Source organism: Equus przewalskii, chromosome 19 (assembly GCF_037783145.1).
Source record: "Equus przewalskii isolate Varuska chromosome 19, EquPr2, whole genome shotgun sequence".
Lineage (NCBI taxonomy): Eukaryota > Metazoa > Chordata > Mammalia > Perissodactyla > Equidae > Equus > Equus przewalskii.
The window spans coordinates 45,843,687-45,865,213 of NC_091849.1; the positions used below are offsets into that span (position 1 = coordinate 45,843,687).

General features: G+C 41.2%; 1 protein-coding gene across 3 annotated transcripts in view; it reads right to left on the reverse strand.

Moving 5' to 3' along the window:
* Positions 1 to 1,763: 1,763 nt before the first annotated feature.
* Positions 1,764 to 21,527, reverse strand: part of ADGRF1 (adhesion G protein-coupled receptor F1) — a 38,048-nt gene continuing 18,284 nt past the window's right edge. For 2 of the 3 annotated variants that reach the window (XM_008536760.2, XM_070586195.1), the window contains 10 exons: positions 21,257 to 21,357; positions 20,146 to 20,204; positions 16,357 to 16,508; positions 15,109 to 15,272; positions 13,230 to 13,418; positions 9,920 to 11,293; positions 8,175 to 8,216; positions 7,100 to 7,159; positions 3,397 to 3,463; positions 1,764 to 2,147 (listed from right to left, as the gene is read on the reverse strand). In XM_008536760.2, the coding sequence (XP_008534982.1) occupies positions 2,074 to 2,147; positions 3,397 to 3,463; positions 7,100 to 7,159; positions 8,175 to 8,216; positions 9,920 to 11,293; positions 13,230 to 13,418; positions 15,109 to 15,272; positions 16,357 to 16,508; positions 20,146 to 20,204; positions 21,257 to 21,357 (2,282 nt within the window). In that variant the 3' untranslated portion in view covers positions 1,764 to 2,073. Of the gene's footprint in view, positions 2,148 to 3,193; positions 3,464 to 7,099; positions 7,160 to 8,174; positions 8,217 to 9,919; positions 11,294 to 13,229; positions 13,419 to 15,108; positions 15,273 to 16,356; positions 16,509 to 20,145; positions 20,205 to 21,256; positions 21,358 to 21,527 lie in introns of all 3 variants that reach the window. The other variant, XR_011530117.1, reaches the window with a different exon arrangement.

A 21,527-nucleotide genomic window follows, 5' to 3' on the forward strand; every position in this document is an offset into this window, starting at 1 on the left:
TTTGATTTTATATCTTTTTCTTTTACAGTCGGCCCTCTGTATCCATGGGTTTCACATTCACAGATTCAACTAACCTTGAATTGAAAGGCCTACAATGGTTGCATATGTATGGAACAATGTACAAATTTTTTTTTCTTCTCATTATTCCCTAAACAACACAATATAACAACTATTTACATAAGTAATCTAGAGGTGACAAAGTATATGAGAGGATGTGCATAGGTTATACGCCAATACTACACCATTTCATATAAGAGACTTGAGCATCTGTGGAGCTTGGTATCCATGGGAGTCCTGCAACCGGCCCCCTCGGCTGCCAAGGGACAACTATACTTCTATTTTCTAGGTCATTTCCTCAACTTTATCTTTCAACCCATCTACTGAAGTATTTTATTTATGCTATTGTACTTTTAGTTTCAAAGATACTTTTTCTTGCCCAAGTATTCCTTTTTCATAGCATCCTGTTCCTAAAGGCAATATCCTATTTGAGGACCATATTGATCCCTACCCCGCTCCCCCCAACTCCTCCTAGTCTTGTTTTTTCCCTCAAGTTGCCTTTCTCTGTTTTCTTCTTCAGTCCTCTAGTCAGCGTATAGAAAAAGATTCTAGATAACACCATGCTGGCTCTTTTTGTCTGTTTTGTTTCTTTGTTTTGGCTTCTGCATTTAATACCAGATGCCTTCCTAGAATGCCTAGTGATCTGTGACTGTTTGGTTATTCTTAAGTGTGGGACATTACAGAGCTGATTGGAAGATCTATGTATGGGGTGGCTATGTTGACTCTTGGCCTAACTGTAGGGTGATCTGGGTGAGCGTTTCATTAGCAAATATCCAAAGTCAGTATCTTTCAGCGTTTTCTCCTGGTATGACCGGATTCTCCAGAGAGCACTGTCCCAGTCTCTTGCCTGGAGAAGGTAAGTCTTGCTGCTGGTGTTATATGTTAACTTTCTCTGAACCCCTTGTTTCCAGGATGGTAAGCTCTCCCTCAACGGCTTCTGGAGTCTCCCAGTCCCAAAACTCCATTTTTTCCCACATCGCCATATGATCTATTGCTAGGATGGAGGAAGGGACAGTTACCTGGCTGCTTGGGATTAGTGAGGGAGCTGAAAACGTTTCCTAAATTGACTCTGAGCCAACTGCACTGTTTAGTTCCACATTCACCCCACTTCTTAAGGAACCTGGTGCTGCCTAGTCTTGAGTCTCTTGAGGGATTCTGCAATGTAAAGCAGGTTGCTTCTTAGCTTCCCCCCCGTTGGCTTTCTTAGATCTGCTAAGTCAGTTAGCACTGCTTTCCACCTGCTTCCCAGAGTTCTGTTGTCTCCTCTCTCACTCCTTATCTTTGGGAGTTCACGTCTGTGACCACCGATGATCCCTTCCCCCTACTGTTCACACCTTTTGAAATCCCCTCCCCTTGAGTGTGCCCAGGACCTGTGACTTACTTCTAACCAATAGATTATGGCAAAAGCTATGAGATGTCACTCCTCTGATTACCTGATATGATACAAGACTCTATCTTCACAGCAGAATGGAGTATGAGCTATAAAGTTATTTCATTGTATTTTTGATTAACTTTCAAAGTTAAGTGACAAAACCCAAAAAAGCAAAAATAAGCCTAAACTCCAGTGGGAAAATTGAGAGGGAAATGCCTTTTCTGTAGGAAATTTGCACCAATGACTTTTTGATAAGAAGGTAAACATAATCCATGAATTTATCTAAGACAATTTCATAAGGTTTCTTACTCCAATTCAGATGATTGGAAATGCCTCATGAATAATGCTATTTTATTCAAAAAGAAACCCAGTTTGTGGCAGTGAGAAGCTGGTACAATTGACACAATTTCCGACAAAATCTGCTCATCTTCATTTATGGAGAAATTCTTTTGAATCAAACCACATGGAAATAAATCTTTCCATTTAACTGACCATAAAGAGGGCAGTGATGTAGCCGCTGAAACCTCCCAGACTCCTCAATCAGAAAAATTCCTTCTAATATTGAGCATAATTTCTTCACTGACATTTAGCTCTAAATGTCAAGTTGTTCCAAAAAATTGTCCTTGATTTTAGGGCTCCCAGCCTTATTCAGCTGCTGAAAACTGCGTTAGCATGATGTTGCTGGTGGACTCTCCAGTGTGAGACAGTGCATAAGCGCCTGAGAGAGGAAAAAGAGGAGAAGAATTATTGCTACCACGTTGGAATCAAGCATGAGACCAAAATCAATATAAGCCTATGCAATTCCTTAGAACCCTGGACAGTTTTACAAAGATGTTAGGAGAAGATAGAGAATGCAGTTGGTCTATAGGCACAGTATTTCATTAATGCCGTAGAAGCTTGCATTGATCAGACTTCTCCCATTTGAGAAGAGAAGCACCACATCTGTCAGATATTCAGATATTCAGCTGGAAAATGAGATAAAGTAGATTTGAGATCACAGAATGTTATTGCCGGAAGGAACCTTCGTGATCTCTTAGTTTTTCTCTTTACTGATGAGGAAGAAATGCCTGAAAAGGTAAAGAGATTTGTAAAAGCACTCAGGCTGGTTGACAGCAGTGATCACAGGACCCAAGGCTTCCAGATGAGCACATGGAACATTTTGGGAGGGAGGTGACTTTTCAAGTTCAGGCACTTGAAGTTTATCTGGAATTCAAATAATTTTGATTGGAATCTAAAATGAGTTGCCTGTTCCCCCACCTTAATAAGGATATTAACATAATTCACGTGAAATGAGATTGAGCCACTTAAATAAGATTTCAACTTAACTTGGAATGCCATCACTCTTCCTTAGCCTCATGCTCCACCCTTCTCCTCCAGGAATACTGGGACCATTTGCAGTGCTTAACTATCAGTCTTCCAGTAGCTGAATATCATTGTCTTTAGCAACAGCCAATATATGAGCACAGGAACCACGCATGTCGTAGGTGGAGGGGGCAGTGCTCTCTCGCCCATACCATGTAGTGGCTCCTCCCTTTCTGGGAACACTTTAGGGAGGAAGATATGTCCAACATCAGGGCACAAGCACCTGGCCCCAAGCCCACTGCCCAGCAGCTGGCACAAGAGTTTGCTTCTCCAGTAAGGACACAATTGTTGTTAGTCTAACCACACTCCTTCACCGCATGGCTCTGATGATTAATATCACAGATTTATGTAATATCTAACTGAGGAAATGGCAGTAATTAGTGATGAAATTAAAAGTGACACCTGCTAGTCTCCATGAGTGTCAAATCTCCAACATTATTCTGTCAGCCCTGAGCATCATCCAGATGAACTCTGAACATGTGGCTGGCTGATGTCCTCACACTTGTCACGTATATTTTCTTAAAGTTGCCATTGAATTTTCCTCATATGATGCACTCATATTCCTTCTTCTTACCTTTTATAACCTTTGGTTTATTGTAACTTACCTTTGTGTTGCAATGGGTTGAAAGGCTTTGCGAATTTGTGTTTGGCAGATAAATCTGATGATTTTTGCTGCATAAAAGAAAAACAAGTCATTTGGACATTAGTAGTATTCTTTTAGTGACAGTCTGCATTTCCTGACTTCTGGATGTCATTAGCGATCTTGTACTCCGTTTACGTAGTGCACTATTCTCTTTTCAAGAAATTAGAGTCTTTACTTGCTTACTCTTTCCTCTGCTTTGATCTATTTAAATATGCTTAAGAACTTATTTCTAAGTGAATCTTGTGTTCCTATATATTCTCACAACTTTTAACAATAAACTAGACAATAGTTTTAAAGGAGATATTATCCTTTTTCACATCCACACTTACATTTCTTTGATTCACACATTTATCATTTGAAGAGGAACCCATGAAGGAAAAACAATGCTTCTAGTAAAAATGGCCTTCAATAAAGCTTTGCTTCAGTGTCGCTCATCTTCACATTCAAATCTCTCTATGAATAATCTTTTAGTTACTGATGCAGAGGTGAAACACAGTTCAAAATTTTTAAAACTGAATTATCAAACTGAAATAAAATATTTCAAATAAAGAACATGCACTTATTGGGAAAAATAAAAGTGTTAAGATACATTGTATCCTTTTCCCACTCATTAATTGATTTCCTCACTAATTTAACGTTTCATATTGAGTGCCGTTGTGTGCCACACACTGTTTTAGACACCAAGAATATTGGAAGGAATGAGTTCCATTTCCTACTACAGAACATGTCATTAAGAAGCTAAATGAAGGGGCTGGCCCTGTGGCCGAGTGGTTAAGTTCGCGCGCTCCGCTGTAGGCAGCCCAGTGTTTTGTTGGTTCGAATCCTGGGCGCGGACATGGCACTGCTCATCAAACCACGCTGAGGCAGCGTCCCACATACCACAACTAGAAGGATCCACAACGAAGAATATACAACTATGTACCGGGGGGGCTTTGGAGAGAAAAAGGAAAAAATAAAATCTTTGAAAAAAAAAAAAAGAAGCTAAATGAAGACGGGAGAAATAGGTTCTTGTTATATGCCATAGACAGCCCAGTGATCATTTCCTGATTTTCACTGAAATATTTAAGTGGTTATCCCACATGAAGCTATGAAAAAAAATTATCATAGAGACAGGAATGAGAAATGTCTGAAAGTTCCAAAGTAAAAGAATTGATTTTCTAGAATTTAGAGCTCAGTAAACATATAATACTATAACCCTCAAGAAAAATCCTAAAGTGATGATCATTGCATTTAAAACGGCATCCTGCCCCATTTGGAGAGAAGAATCTTAGATTGCAACACTCTCAAGGACTCTACATGGCCTGAGAAAAAGCAACCTCTTTGGGCGTGTAAAGTTGTACGAGTTTAAGCTATTGGTCAAAAATAGGACCTGAGTCATTGGAACTAAGAATACAGAAATCCCTTCTTTGTGGAGGGGAGCCTGTAGAGGCCACCAAAGCCTACCTCTTGGTGAAGAGTCACAGAGAACACAGCTAGGGACAATGGAAGGGCCAAGAAGGAGCCCTGAGCCCGCAGCAGGGAGAGGATTTTGAGATAAACCACATTATGGGTCTATACAGCGTTATGGCGGCTTGGGGGAAGGTCCTTGCTGAGAACATCGTTAGTTTCTTCTTCCATTCCCTTCAGCCAACCATCCAAATTTTCACTGCTCTTTTCAAGATCGCTACTTCATCATCCCTTTTCCCATTGCTTCGTGGATGGCCATGTCTCTTACTTTAAAAAAAAGGTATCCAGATCTAAATTCTCTCAACATCATGACCTCACTCTGTACATGTTGATGGGAATCTGCATCAGCCTGATACTTCCTTGTCTAGGGAAGAAGCTAATCTCTCTATCTTCAGCCCAGCCCTCCATCCATCTTCCCAGGAATCCTCTTCTCTCAGTTAACCTCCCTCTCTTTTAATTTCAAACTCTCTTTTGCTGGCTTCTCCCTCCCAACGTATGGACTTGCTCACATCCTGGCAGCTCAGCTCAACGTTGTTACTCCAGGTCCCATGTCTGCATCCAGTTACCACTTTCACCCTCTTTTCACTCATAAGCAACCTTCTTGACAGGAGCAGCCATGCTGAGCTTTCTCTTCCTCGCCTTATTCCTCAACCACTCTAATCTGAGTTCCTGCTTTTTCATTCAAACTCCCTCAGAAAATTACAAATATTCATCTTTTCTTCTGCCAAATGTACATTTATTTTAAAGCAAATGAAACACCTAATCAGAAAACAAAAATCCCATTATTGCCATGTGATTTGAAAACAACGGAGAAGGGGTGCACATCCAGAAAACGCAGAGCCCTCCCCGACCGCTGTTGCCTCGTGAAGTGTCCACGCTTTACTTTAGAAAAGGGGAAAAAACAGTCAGGGACCTTTACTGTTGTTTTCACTTGATTTTACTTTTGGGTGTTTTACTCTTTGGTTTTCAAATGAGAAAAATTCTGACTTCCTGCTTTGGAGGGTGGGGGCTGTCCTGTCTCACTTTATTAACTAAAGGTGGTCTGTAATTCAGCCACCTGTGCTGTAGCTCCCGCCTTGTCTTAAGAGTAGTGAATGATTTGCTAGTTTCACATTTTCTGGTTCAAGGGACTTTATTTCTCCACAACATAAACTCAAAATCACAGAACGTTAGCACTTCCGCTTTGAGTAACTAGTCCAACGCTTCATTTTAACTCTTGAGAAAATTGAAAGCAAAACACACTATGTGACTTTCCTAAGATCACGAAACCAATTGGTCACTGAATCCGAAATACAGGGCAGGTCTGTCTGCTCAGGGGCCACTGCTGCCTAATTCTCAGCAGTGTCCTCTACCTCAAAATGCAAACCTGGGAAAATTTTTTCATGTCAAAGGTTAATTTCCTCACTGTTTTTTATTTCAACAGGTTATGTTGTCCCTTGTAAAAAATCTTTAAACATCTGTGTAGGTTTTCATGTACTTAACTCTGTCGACTTTTATCCAACACAGAAATCTCTGCTTTAAAATACTTTCTGAAAGGCCCTCAGTGTTTTGCCAAAAAATGAAAGTCTAAATTAACATCAAAAATGCAAACTATGGATGCAGGTATTTTGTTTCTAACTGGACTTTCCTTCTGTGGATTGCACTTTTATGGCAAAGAATGAAACGAAAATCCTCTGTTTCCCTGCAAACTCATCAGTTTGTAGACTTCAGAGCTTCAAATTGCAAGTCTGTGTCAGTTATACCAGCTTAAGAGAGACAATTCAGAGAGAGTATTTTCTACATGAGAAGTTAATCAAACCCTCACCCTTTACTTTTCTGGAGAAGGAAAAATGGTCTGCAGGAGGTCCAGAAAGTCAGGCAGAGAAATGGGCCTTCCTGATTCTGGATATTGGGAGACAAGTCAGACTAAAGCAAACGATATTGTTCAAAGGCATTTGCTCATGATAGCACCCACAGACCTCAATGCTTGAGCATCCTTGAAGCTTTCCATGCTTCTTATTCATTCATTCATTCATTCATTCATTCCCTTGCTTGCTCACTCAAGAACTCTGTTATGAGTATTGACCATGTGCTGGGCACTGTGCCAGATACCAGGAATATAATGGTGACAGAAACTCAAGGGGTTTACACAAAAGTGGGCTTGCTGTGGGACTGCACAAAAAGAAAAATGCAAAACTGGAACTTCATGCATTGGCTCCATGGTAGCAGGAGAGAATTACCTTTGATGCATGCTTCCAAGAGCTTAAAGGAGACAACTTGTTGAACAGCAGTTGTCGCAGCTATAAGGGCAACAAAAAAATATTGAGGAGATAAACATATACCATCATACATCAAATCAAGAACAAAACTGCACAGAAATTGTGATTTTACAGTAGTATTTTCTGGAAGCACTTAATATACCACAAGCATGAGGATCTGATGAAAGCATTTACTTTCTTTTATTTCTTTTCTTTGCCTATAAACAAATCCAGAATTAAACAAATAAAAACAGTACCAAAAGCCATAATGACTCAGATTCTAGACGTTAGTAATTGGCACTAATTCCTAAACTGAAGTTTACCTTTGAAGTGAAGTTTCCTGACCATGTGAATGGTGCAAACAAGGGAATACTTAGTCCAATCAGGAACAGAAAATTGCCTCTTTGTAAACAAGAGTTTTGTGCATGTGCAACAATTGTGCTAATCATAAAATATCCTTGTCTTCTTATTACAACAAAGTCTATGTCTGTTAGCTTACTGTCTTTACCTCTCAATAGAATTGCTCAATGCTTTGGAAAAATAATGAAACAAGTTTATTTTTAATTTTTTTTCTTGATCTTTCATTTACATTGATCGTCCTTCATTAGGAATTTTATTTAATGCTAGAGATTATTTAATATTTACTATATAAAACTCTACAAATATAGAGGTAGATATCTCTTTCAGTATATTCTAAGTAAATGGATAAATTAATCAAAGGAGAAAAAGGAAATTCACCCCTAAGGAAAGTACTTTTGCTCTTGAATTATTGCCAAACCATAGCTGAAGGTAGAAAAATTAACAAGAAGAACAATTTCTCTTTTTCTTCTGTAATGTTCACATTATAAGTTGTGATTGGCTCCATACGGCTTTATCATCAGCAGTGAGTGTTTAGTTCTCTTGTCTCTTGACTGAGTCTGCCTTTTGTAAAGTTACAGAATTTTATTTAACAAGTACCCGTAGTCCACCCTCTTACCACATGAACGAGGGCCCCAGAGTTGAAGGGGAAGGATTGGATGCATGGGTTGGGGATGAAGAGAGAAATGAACATACATACCTTACCATCCAAGAGGATTCCAAAACATAAGATGAAAAACCCCTTAAAAAAGGAATAAACCACATGTATTATCTTTTTCTTTTCTAGAAAAGAAAGCATTTATATGTTATAGTATTCCCTCACCCGACACTGAAGCTGTTCTCTTGTCTCTCTCCTTACTAGAGTATGGGCCCCTTGAAGTCAAGGACACTGTGTGACCTCCACAGTGCCTGGCATAACACAAAGTACTCAAAAATCTTTTCGTTGAATGTATAAGTAAATGAATTATTGAGTGAATAAAGTTTCGAACACATGAAGAGTTTCGTCTTCCCCTTTGCGTTATCCTAAACCCAAAACAAATAACTTCTGTTTGCTCCTATATCTTAGTCTTTTTTCAGAACAGGCATTCAGTGAACATTTCCTAAGCATCTATGATGGCAGCAGGCACTGAGGGCCAACCCTAAGGCCAAGCAGAGGAAGTTGACCTATATCAACACCCTTTCCATCAAGTCCATCCCTTGGGGAACCCTTGGCAGAGCCTTTCTTGGACCTTGAAATCCTCCTTCCAGTCAGAGCACCCTCAGTTGGCGTCTGTTCAGACAGCACATCACCACGAACCTACTCCTGACAGGAGCTCCGCAAACCTGCCACGACTAGGTGTGTGCTCTCCATGATTGCCATCTGTACCATCACTTAAACTTCCACTGAGCTGCTGAAGAAACTGGAGAACCAGCTGCATTTAGGAGACAACTATGGAGCATTTATGATGTACCAGGCACTGTGCCAAGTGCTAAATCATCTCACTTAATCCTCACATTTACTCTGTGATGTAGGTAACATTGTCCTTATTTAGCAGATGAGAGAATTGAGGGACAGAGAGATTAAGTAATTTGTTAGAGGTCACACAGTTGATAAAGTGACAAGTTTGAGCCGAGACCTATTTAACTCCAGGGCTCAAACGTTTAACCGCCACTTCCCTGAGTCATTGTCCAGAGGTGACCCAGCAAATCAAGATTGAAGACTCTCTTCCAGATTCATCAAAACCTAAGGATTGCTTGATCCACCTACTCGCCAAACATGCTCTAATGGTAGTGTGTAAAGCCAGCTTTTGCAGCAGGGGTTGGCAAACGTTTTCTGTAAAGAGCCAGAGAGTAAATATTTTAGGCTTTGCAGGTCATGCAGTCTCTGTCGCAACTCTGCCAGCGCAATGAAAGCAGCCATAGACCATATGTAAAGGAATGGGCATGGCTGTGTGCCAATAAAACTTTATTTACAAAGGGTGCTGGCCGCAGTTTGCCAGCCCCTGCTCTGTCTCACTCTAGGGACCACCTTTGCACCATTTAGAGTTAACCAATACTCTGGACTTTCCCTGTGGGCTTTTACAGAGGTCTGCACAAGAGAAAGAGAACTGAGTCAGCAGCCAGAGGGGTTAATCTTAGCTACATAAACTCTAACAGATTTAAAATCCTGGAATCGATTACTGGAGAAGTCCAATATTCTGCTTCAGTCAGTATGAGAGCAACTGTTGGGAAAAGTGGGTCCTTTTTTTTTTTCTTTAATTCACTGTTGCCAGACAGTTTGGGTTATAGTCCTGCTGGAGACAGGGAGATGAGAGAGCCTTCAGAGTGGTCTTACCAACCTCAGTTCTGTATAATTTGTCTAATTACCTAATGATATAACAGGTTCTTATTTTTTAAAATTATTTTATTGAGTTCATAGTCGCTTATAACATTGTGTAAATTTCAGGTTATCCCTATTGTTCTCACCTGGAATGCGTTGAGTGATGCAAAAATAACGTGCCAAGCCGGATTCTGTCTGTCCACCATTATTCCTATGCCAAAACCCCAGGTGAGCCCCAGCAGTGGGGTCAGAATGAGCAGGCTCTTCCCCATGCGGACGATCGTGGCCTTGTAGTCCTGACTCAGTCTTTCTCCCACAGCGGGCCTCCAGAGCTTCGTGAGAACTAACAGAACCACAACCAAATTCACAGCCACAATAGTCAGTGCAGGAACACCGAAGGCCAACAGAGGTTTGCTCCCTTCAGCCCAGTTAAGCCAACACACATCTTTGCTTTTGTAGCTATCGCTAGGTTGCGTGACTGCAATGGTGATGACAGATATAATGAGAGGACATCCGTAGCCCAGGCAGAACCCGACCGCCATCATTGAAGGCATGGCCATGTGATGGAACACGAAGATGATCCGATAAGCCAACAGGATGCCGAGCATGAGCATCCAAAAGAACAAGGAGAGGTAGAAAAGGTGCGTAAAGAACACTGCAGCTATGCAGACTCCAGAAGGGTTTACCGTGGTATCCACAGTGGCAGCAACAATAAACCAAACATCAGCAATCAGGAGGCACAGGGCTATGTTCACCATGCAAATATGACGTGTGTGTGAGGTCTGGCTTTTCTTGACCTGCTTCCAAAACAGAGCTTCAATGATCAGGCATAAGATGAGACTTCCGATGGAGATGCCCAGTCCCACAAAGGTGATCCATTTCACAACGGGGATGATGGCAGGGGGGACAAAAGATGACATCAGCATGGAGAAGGAGGTCAGGTGAGTACATCGACACATCACCGTGTCTGGAGTTTCATTCACCAGGTGACAGCCTGCATTGTTCCATCGCAAATGACTGAAATCCCAAAACACACAACGAGGCTGGCTCAGGTTTGACTCTATCTTGGAAAAAATCAGGAAAATTTCATTTATGGTATAGTTTTGGATAACCGTAGATATCACAGGCCCATTAACTTGAGCATTTCCATTTTGGGTAATGGGTAGAATGTTCCCCATGGTCAATGAGGCCATGCTGATAACAGTTTCTGGAAGGGACCTCTGGAATTGGTCTGACCCAATTAGCACATGGCCTCTGATGGGAATGGAGATATTTTGAGGGAGCATTTCAGTCTGATAGTTGTAACCCTTCTCGAGTTGGATTTCGGACCCTGGAATCCCTTTCCAGTTAATGAACTCCCGAGAAAAATTCAGAGGCAGAGCTGTCGGAGGTACCAGCATGCTGATATTTTCCAATGTCTCTAGTAGCTGTGAGCTGGCATGCTTTTCTTCCCGCAGCAATACTGTCCAATTGGTTACAGATGATGAATTAAGAATATGGTCAGCTATCCTGATGATATCCTGAAATACAAGGATGAAAGTGAGTTTGTATTTTGAATAAACAACTCAGAGGACTAAGAGTGAATAGTCATTAATATTAAGCATAAGAAGATTGCCCAGAGAATTGGCTCAGTTGAGAATCACATGAAAACTCATCAATGAAATTCATCCTGGTTGTTCTGCACAATAGAAGCTTCGGTTTAAGAAACTTGGGTCAGCAGAATCATGTAAGTTCGGGAGTGATCACCCCAGGGCATTCATATGCACACCGGGCTTTCAGGATGAGTGACAAAGAATCCTGCAATTTGGGCTGCAACAGTGTGCATTTGGTTCCTCCTGAGATGGCAGACATGACTGCATTGCTACTCAGGCTGAGGGTCAAAGAGTGAGACATGACTTAACTGCTTTCCCATCTTGTTTGTTTTGCCAGCATCTGAATTTCTAAATTCATGTCACAGACTGTCAAGTTTTAATTCATGTCTGTTTATGACTTTTGTTTAATAGAGAAGAATATAAAGCAAAAATCCTCTAAAACTGGACCTAGCAACAAGAAAGCATTGAATTGTGGGTTCTATGGGTCAGTCTCAGTTTGAGAGATTCTTTTTTCAAACAACTCCTCGAAAGGTGCTGCTTTCTCCCACAGGACCCTCTCTTGCTTGTGGCTCTGGTTCCCAGGCCTTCCGCCACAGGCATCTGTCACTCTGGCAGAGTCTCACCCTGCTGCTGTGGCTTCTGGCCCACAGTCCCGTAGCACACTTCTTCTATGCACCCCCAGGAAGCTCTGCTTTTTTTTTTTTTTTTTTTTTTAAGGAAGATTAGCCCTGACATCAGCCACCAATCCTCCTCCTTTTGCTAAGTAAGATTAGCCCCGAGCTAACATCCATGCCCATCTTCGTCTACTTTATATGTGGGACGCCTGCCACAGCATGGCTTGATGAGCGGTGTGTAGGTCTGCACCCGGGATCCAAACTGGAGGACCACGTGCCACTGAAGCAGAGCAGCGGAACTTAACCGCTACGGCACCAGGCCAGCCCCTCCTCTGCTTTCTTTTGGTTTGTTCTTTGCCTGCTCTGTTTTTGCCCTTTATTTTATTTTACTTTCAGCCTTTTGCGTTTAAATTTTTGTTTTAGTCTCTTGTAAACAACATATGGTCAGGCTTCTTTTTTTCAAACAAACCTGAGCATCCTTTCTTGGATTCGGGAAGATTAACTTATTCATGTGTAATGCCATCTCTGACATAATGCTTACCTTATGTAGTTAAGTATAATTGTGTGATCATGTAATGTTATACATTATATAATCCAGTTTTGCAAAATATTTTATTTTTTAAAATATAAAATGCATACATCCAAAATGTTGGGAAGGGATGTATTTAGCAAATATTTATCGAGTACCTCTTAGGTGTCACTTGTCATTCTTCTGGCCACTAAGGTGATACCTAAAATCTAAGCAGTGGCTATTCCAGGGTGATCAGATTACAAACTATTTTTCTTTTTGCTTATTTGCATTTCTTATAGTGACCAAGACTTATGTGTATAATTTTTGAGTTAATTTTTAAATATCTATACTAAATGATGAATTTCCCAGTTGAAAAAAGAGTTCTTAAAATATATGTTACTCAAGTCAGAGCTTATGGCCACAGGAAACAACTATTGTAGATTGCAAACAGATGTTAAACAGTTGGCACCTGTGTCATATGGTGCAAAGGCACTAAGCTTCCTCCACGCCAGGTGCTATCTAGGCAGCCTGCCCAGGGGCAGCTCCCTCTTCCTTTGAACTCACATAATTGATCCCATGAGTTCCCGGTACACCACAGAGGAAGCAGTAAAGCTCACACAAGGACTGTTTGCTGGCTCCTGGGTCTTTCTCAGTCGTGCCCCATCAACTCAGGCTTTTGTCATTCCTCCTGCGAGATCGAGCATTTAAAGAGAGCCCTCCAAGCACACACAGACCATACCTCCATTGTCGAATTGGACACCCTGAAATGGCGTGCCGTAGACAGGGATGAAACGTTGCCCAGAATCGACACCACCGAAGCCAGATTCCCAGCCGTGGTTGATTGGCTTTGCTGAATGACAACTGAAAGACTTCGCACCACGGATGACACGGCTGCCTCAGTGGCATTGTCTGCGATCACACTGAAATTCTAGAAATAAAGATGGTTACATTCTAAAAATCAATAAAATGCTATGTTTCATCAAATTTCAATCAAATTTCTTGACCACATATCACTAATATTTGTATGGTGCTGTATAACGTAGGATAATTACATAGCAATGATAACAACAATGGCTGTTATTGAGTGCTTTCTACACTCCAGACACTGTGCTAAATGCTTTACCAGGGATTTGCTGAGTTAATCCTTTCATCACCCCTTGAGGGAGGTGCCATTAGTATTTTTATTTTATAATTAAGGAAACTGAAACTTGAAGAGACTTATTAAAAGGTATTTGCATATGAATTATTGTCCTAATTTTACGGTTCCTGATGTTCAGGGAGATTCAGTGACTCTCCAAACAGTCCCCAGCTAGGAAGTGGTAAGGTAGGGTCTACTGGCACTAAATCCTATGCTGTATACACTATACTATGCTAAGAAATCCTTGTCAGATGGGCAGTAGAGGGACACGCGTGGAGATGTGACTACACTTGTCACTGGATTTGGAATTTTAGTTTTTCCCTGAGGCTCCCATCTGCATCCACTACACTGAGCTGTCTTGGAAGGCACCAAAGGGCTATTCCCTTCCATTCAAAACAAGTCAGCCCAGGAGCCCAGATCCCACCGGTTTTTCTTTTCGCTCTTCTCAGCGGACAGTGCAGTTCTCTGCCTGGGGCACCTGAGATCTGCCTGCCCTCACACCCTGGGGTGGACTAGTCCCAGCTGTGGTCCACGTCCAGAACTGAGGCAAAGAAGGCAAGAGCGAGGAGGCATGAGGAACCATCTGATCCAATCTCCCTCCTCCGTGAACAGATAAGGAAACTCAGGTCCAGAAAGGGAGAAGTAAACACTCTGCAGTCCCTTGATAAACACCATTCTGGGGTTCTTTACTGCAACAGCGGGTCTCTGGCTGGGACAGAAGTTCTGCTCAATATGGGGAGCTATTTGCAGAACAGTATCTGTGATCGGGTCTTGGAGTCCCTCTTTCCCATGACTCAAGTCCTAATTCCTCACCATTTGCTTCCATCTTTCTATCTACCTTGTCTTAAATCCTTGAACCTTCCTAAAAGAGCATCATGTGGAGGTCACAGCACAGGACTGAGAATCAGGTGGCCATGTTTCCAGTTCAACACTATTGCTACCAAAGGGACCATTAGCCCCTTAGTCTTTCATTTCCTGATCCTTGAAAGACGTTGGTAAACCAGATGACCCTTAAGGTCCATTGCAATTCTATCATTCTATATGGCTCACCTCTGCCTGACCCACTCCCTGCCCTGAATTCTGACATGTGTACATCCTCACTCGTACTAGGCCTACAGCTTCTGACCCATGCCTTTCACTTAGATCTTTGATTCCCAGGCTTTCTGGACTTCGGAGGCCAGCTGACTTGCTGTTCTACCATCTATCATAGATGATTCAGCATTGATTCACTCCTCTGCAGCACCCCTCCCCACCAAAACCATCAACTCTGACATTTTCTGACCTTCTCAACTGCCACTTAGACTCTGATACTCAAGCCCACACTCCCTGGGTTGATCAGTGTCTGATGTTACCCTCACATTCTGGCACTCAACAATGAAACAAATTGATAAATTTTATCCCCCACCTAACCGTGCTCACTGGGAGATGCCCACTGTGAAACTCAAAACCAGGGCGAGTCTGCAAGGTGGAAATGCTTTACCTTCTTCAGTTCTTCCAGCTGAGAGAGCACACAGGTCTCCCTGAGGACCTGCCACCCAGAGGGCTGGCACCTGGCAGTGATGCTGCCAGTGTAGCCGCTGCTGCAGGGAAGAGTGTACTCATCATTCGTAGACCCAAATCCAAAGCCAATGCTGTTACACTGGACTGGAAAAGAATGGAAAAAGAGGGAAAATGCCTCTGAATATCCTGGCACTCTATGTAAACTATATAGCAGTGCTTTAGAAATCATAAGTTCAGAGACAAAACCCAGGCAAAACTCAGGAGGAGAAGTTTGTCTCTGATGCCCAGCTTCATTCCCATCAGCACATCTTTCTCCTTCCTGATGCCCTCCCCTCCCTAAGGCTGACCCCTCTCCCTCCAGGTGTCTGATCTGTGCCAACAATCTCATTTTCAGTGGACTATCAACTACTATTTGGTGCCAATAAGGTAGAGTAGGATAACCACCAGGAAATATTTTCACTCTTTAAGGGAATGCTAGAAAACCAGACAACCTTCAAGACACTATGGAACAAAGCAGTAATGACATGGTTAAAAGATGGGCAGTTGCCATCAGAGGTGACATATCCTACTTCGTACCCCTTTAAAGGTTTCTCACGCTGTGACCAGCCTCTAGCAACTCTTGCAGCTGGCCCTTAATAACATATTCTACCATGACTGGGACTGAGAGACAGAAACCTTGAATGGAAGATCCTCAGGGCTCCGATTTTTGTTTGTTTACCCCATTGCTGCGTCCCAAGTGCCCAGACACTTGGGACACTTAGTCAGTGTTTGTGGAATAAATGGTGTTGAAAGTGGCACAAATTTTGGTGGGAGAGGTTTAAGAGTGAATGTAAAGAAGTGAAAGAAAAGTAAAAATATCTGATGGGGGGGTGTGTGTGTGGACGACCTTGATGTATGCATTCCTCCCTGGATTCTTCGGACTACGATTTAGGAAGACTCTCAGCCCCAGCGACGTTTCAGCACGTACACACGTGCATTCCCGTCACAGCCTGCGCTGAAACCAGTCTTCTGTGACGTTCACAGTGGAGATCAGGTCACCGATTAGCAAGGGTCCAAACTAGTTGGCTGAAAGTGAATCTCACCATGAACAGCTGCCTGTTTCTCCTGAAAGTCAGTCTTAGAATAATTCTGTATCAGAAATTTCTCCGATCTACTTCCTGAAGACACAAACGGGCTACTAATTAAAGGACTCTCTTAACCTAAGCCGAGGATGGAAGTCCAGTATTACCTTTTCCGAAAACTCTGAAAGAGTCGTCTTCTAGTGGAAACAGCTGGTGGAGGCCTGCCTTAGCCTCCTCAGCCACCTGCTCAATGGCTGACAGCAGCTCAGCCGTGCTGCTGGAGCCAACCACCTCATACCCAGCAAGGATGCTTCCATCCCTGTCGTGATTATGTGGAAAGAAAAATGAGATTCATTAATTTAATCACTCAGGGCCTACTCTACGTGTGCATGGCATTAGATCCCTGGGAATAAATCAAACAGGTTTGGTCACTGCCTTCACGGAATGTACATTCTAGTGGAGAAGGCAAGGCAAATATGAAACAAGTAACCACTATATATAAGTAATTTCATATATATATAATTATTATATATAATTACATAATTAAGTATATATCATTATATTTAATAATATATATATATACATTATTATATATACACATTATATTTAATAATGATGTGTAATAATATATACATATATAAAATTATTACATGTAATAATAATATATAATTTTATATATATAAATTTTGTAAGTGTTACAACAGACAGGTACAGTAATAAGAATAACAGGTCAAGACGAGGCCTGCTTTAAATAAGGCTGATCAGGAAAGGCTTCTCTGTGCAGTCTTTGAAGCTGAGGCCTAAAAGATGAGAAGAAGAGGCCAGTGAAGCAAAGAACACTGGTGTAGCATGCCAGCACATGTGAAGGTCCTGAGGCAGGAAAACATCTATGAGTTTGACAGATTTAAAGACTAACATGATTAAAGTTCAAAGAGCAAGAGAGAGATAGGCAAGAGATGACATAAGAGAAGCAGCCAGGAGCCAGATCATATAGGGCCTTAGAGTTCGAATTTTACTTTTTATTAAAAGGTTTTAGGGGCTGGCCCTGTGGTCGAGTGGTTAAGTTTGTGTACTCCCCTTCAGTGGCCCAGGGTTTTGCTGGTTCGGACACTGGGCACGGACCTAGCACCGCTCATCAGGCCGTGCTGACGCAGCATCCCACATAGCACAACTAGAAGGACCTACAACTAGAATATACAACTATGTACTGGGGAACTTTGGGGAGAAGAAGGAAAAAGAAAAAGATTAGCAATAGATGTTAGCTCAGGGCCAATCTTTAAGAAAAAAAGGTTTTTTTCTTTATTAAAAGGTAATGGCATGATCAGATTTATTTTTTAAGATCATCACTCTGTCTGTGGTGTAGAAAATAGACTGAAGGGAGATAAGTAGGGAAGCAGGAAGACTAGTTAGGAAAGAGGTGGTGGTGGCTTGAATTAGTTGGGTAGCAGTGCCTGTGGGGGGAAGCGGTCAGATCCAGGTTGCATTTGAAGACTGGCCATAGGACACGCTAATGGAGCAGACTTCCAATGTGGGAGAAAGAACCAGTCAAGAGTGACTGCGAGGAATGGAAAACAAACCAATGTATTCGGACAACATAATCCTACTGGGCAATAGGAAGGAAGGAACCAGTGATACTCAGAAAAACAAGGATGCATCTCAAAGACACCATGCTGAGTGAAAGAGGGCAGACACACAAAAAGCTACACACTGGATGACTCCATTTAAATGAAGTTCTGGAAGGGGTAAAACTAACCTATGAGCGTAGAAATAAGATCAGCGGTTATTTCTGGTAGGAGGGTGGGGCTGGGTGTGGAGACCGGCTGGAAAGCAGCACAAGAAAACTTTTAGGATAATGGGAATGTTCTGTATTATGGGAGGTGACTTGTAAACATTTGTCAAAGCTAATCAAGCTGTACACCTAAGGTTTGAACACACGTATGTAAATTATACTTCAATAAAATAAATTAAAACAAAAGACGCCTCCAAGGTTTGGGTGTGTGCAACTGGAAGAATAGCATGGCTGCAACCGAGACGGGGAAGACAGTGGGAGAAGGAGGTTAAAGGTCAGGAGAGGTGAGTGGAGGACCCCTGTTTTGGACATGTTATGTTTGACACATATGCCAGAAATTCAAGTGGAGATGTTAACAGGCTTTGGATATTTGGGTCCAGAGTTCAGGGGAGAGGCCAAGCTTGAGCAAGAAATTTAGAAATCATCAGCATATAGATGGTGTTTGAAGTCAAGAAAGTGAGATCACATGTTAATTCTGCAATAACTCCATGAGGTAAACACTGTACTATCCCCATTTTATAGATAAGGGAATTGAGTCCTGAAGAGAAGTTGAGTCAGGTAATTATCAATTACTAATTGATGAGTTAGAATCTCTGATGCTTTCAAGTTCCAATTCTTTTTTTTTTTTTTCTTTTTCTCCCCAAAGCCCCCCGGTACATAGCTGTATATTCTTTGTTGTGAGTCCTTCTAGTTGTGGCATGTGGGACACTGCCTCAGCGTGGTTTGATGAGCAGTGCCATGTCCGCGCCCAGGATTCGAACCAATGAAACTCTGGGCCGCCTGCAGCGGAGCGCGAACTTAACCACTCAGCCATGGGGCCAGCCCCTCAAGTTCAAATTCTTAATCACTACATTAAACTACCACTCGCAATAGCTAAATCCAAATAGGCTTTTATGTAGTGATGGTCACAGTGTCTTTGTGTTCATATGGCCCTTCTATATTGTTTACAAAGTAATTTCTTGCCTATTATTTCATTTTACTTAATGAAATTAAATCAAGTTCCACAGGTATTAACAGTCCTGTTTGACAGATAAGTAAATTGAGGCAGAAATTAAAATTTACTTTGAATCACATACGTAAAGAGTAAAGCCTAAACACTTGTGTTTTATAAACTTATGCCTACTTTTACTGTGATTTTGTCTACAAATTATTAGAGACAGCTTCTAAGACATAGATGATGGAATGAAAGTTGAAATATAAATAGAAAACCAGGACCGAGGAAAGAAAAATATGAGTACTGAATATAAAACCATTATGACTGAGTTTCAATTTTGTCTATGAGTTCAATGACAGCAAAGTCAAGGGAAAATATAATCAATTATATAGATCTTGATGTAAGAAAAAAAGAGGCAGTGTTTTTCCTAGCATTGAATTTTAAAGAAAATTATACATTTTATAGGGACGTGAGATGACCTAAAGGATAATGTCCAGGACAATTATTCACAGCAAATGCTGTTGAAATTTTTCTATGGCTGTTCTTTCAATTAACTGTGAAAAAAAATATGTCAAGTTTTCTCACCTCTAAGCCACTTCCTCTATCAAGCTGACTATTAATGCTTGGTAAGCAATGCACACAGGGCTAACTAACCCAATCCCTTGGAATTAAAGCATAATAAATAAAGCATAATAAATAAATAAAGCATAAACAAAAGGATAATTTATTTGTTGTAAACAATGACTACCAGGTTTTGAACTATGGTGCATACATGATATCTACACAAAAATACAGTATTCTACCCAAAGCTCCCCTTCCGGCTCCCAATTATACATCATACCCGCTCTGTGGTCGTGGAAGGAGAAAATCTATCCCTCTGCAGCCCATAATCCTCATCGCCACCACACACCCCTTCCCATACATGCGCATCATGGTCTCCTGCCTTCTTTCAAGTTCTGCCGTACTATGTGGGTTTGTAATCCCAGTCTCTGAGCCATAGCTTTGAGAATGTCATTCAATATTTAAGTTCCTAAATTCACTTAAATGAGAATATAGACTTTCTTCTTCAGACTTTTTAAAGGATCACAGACTCTAGTCCAGTTTTAGTAATCCTACTAGAAAGATCAATTCTGCCTTCTTTTCTGTCAAGGTCACTTGAGAACAGCACTAGGCATTCTGCGGGCCTGGTGCACAATTCCGGGGATGCCCTTCTAAGGCCATTGTGTTACTTACCGAAATTGGGTGACTCGAACTGACTCAAAACCTGGAATTCTTTTGTATGCTTCTTTGAGCTTACAAAGAGAACAAAAGGCAATATGTTGGTCTTTGTCCCCACAGAAGAAAGACGTTTGAGCGAAAAATGGATGCAGACAATAAGCAAACCAACAGAGTCACTGAGCAAAGGAAAGAGACACAGCGGGAGGTAGTTTCATGTTGTATGAATACAGTTAAAATGACAGTTGAGAATGTATGCATACACACACACACATATAATTTACTTTTGAGATTGCTAATAAAGAGTGAAGAACCAATTACTTAGAATGGGGCGTGAATTTGGTGCCAGTTAATACAATAAATTTACCCAAAATCTATTTATTTTCTCCTTCTCAAAAATAAACCATGAATTTCCATATATACTTAAACTGAATCTATCGGCAAAGTATTTGCACATGTCTTCAGTTAGAACCACACCTGAACCATCATCTGAGGCAGAAGTACACTGATCTCATCTTTATGTGACTTTACCATGAGTTTAGAATTTTTCTCAGTAACTCTTTAGCTGTCAACAAAAGAGGCTTCCTTTTTTCCTTTTTTTAGTGAGGAAGATTGGTCCTGAGCTAAAATCCTTTGCCAATCTTCCTCTTTTTCATATGTGGGATGTCCTCACAGCATGGCTTGATGAGCGGTGTGTACATCCGCCCCCAGGATCTAAACCCACAAACCCCGGGCCACCAAAGCACAGCATGCGAACTTAACCACTGCACCGTGGGACCAGCCCCAAGAGAGGCTTCTTTATGGAACAAATCCCAATGAAATTTTCCCAAATGAAAATTGCATTTTGATAAATAAAAAACAGAAAATAATCAAGAAGGCTTAGCATAATATTACCCACATAAATGAGCAAAACTGAACACAAGTGGAAAAAAGTCAACTGCTAAACTCTCTTAGAAAAAAATTGTTCAAAATACGTCAGTTGTGCGTAATGCTGTTAACTGCTCTGTAATAACTCTCTGAAAATGAATAATTAAGAATATATATTAAATAAACATGCTAAATTGAAAACATCTGAATTTCCTGGTTAAACAGCCAACAATTTCTTATGTAGTGAGTAGAAACTGCTTACTTGAAGTTCAATTCCAGCGGTATATCTGGAGTGTGTAGCAGAGGATGAATTCAAAAGGTCTTTGGTAAATGTTTCATTAATTTTGAAAGTGCCCCAAACTTCTATGGGAATTAAAAAGAAGTTTATAGATACAAAAGCTACTCGATTGTATTATAGCATAAAATTACAGAAGTACAACTTGGAGCCCATCTATTCAACAGAGGTATTTCAATTGCTTTTTATAATGAATGCTCACCTAAAATAATATAGGAAGTGTACATAAAACCAGACC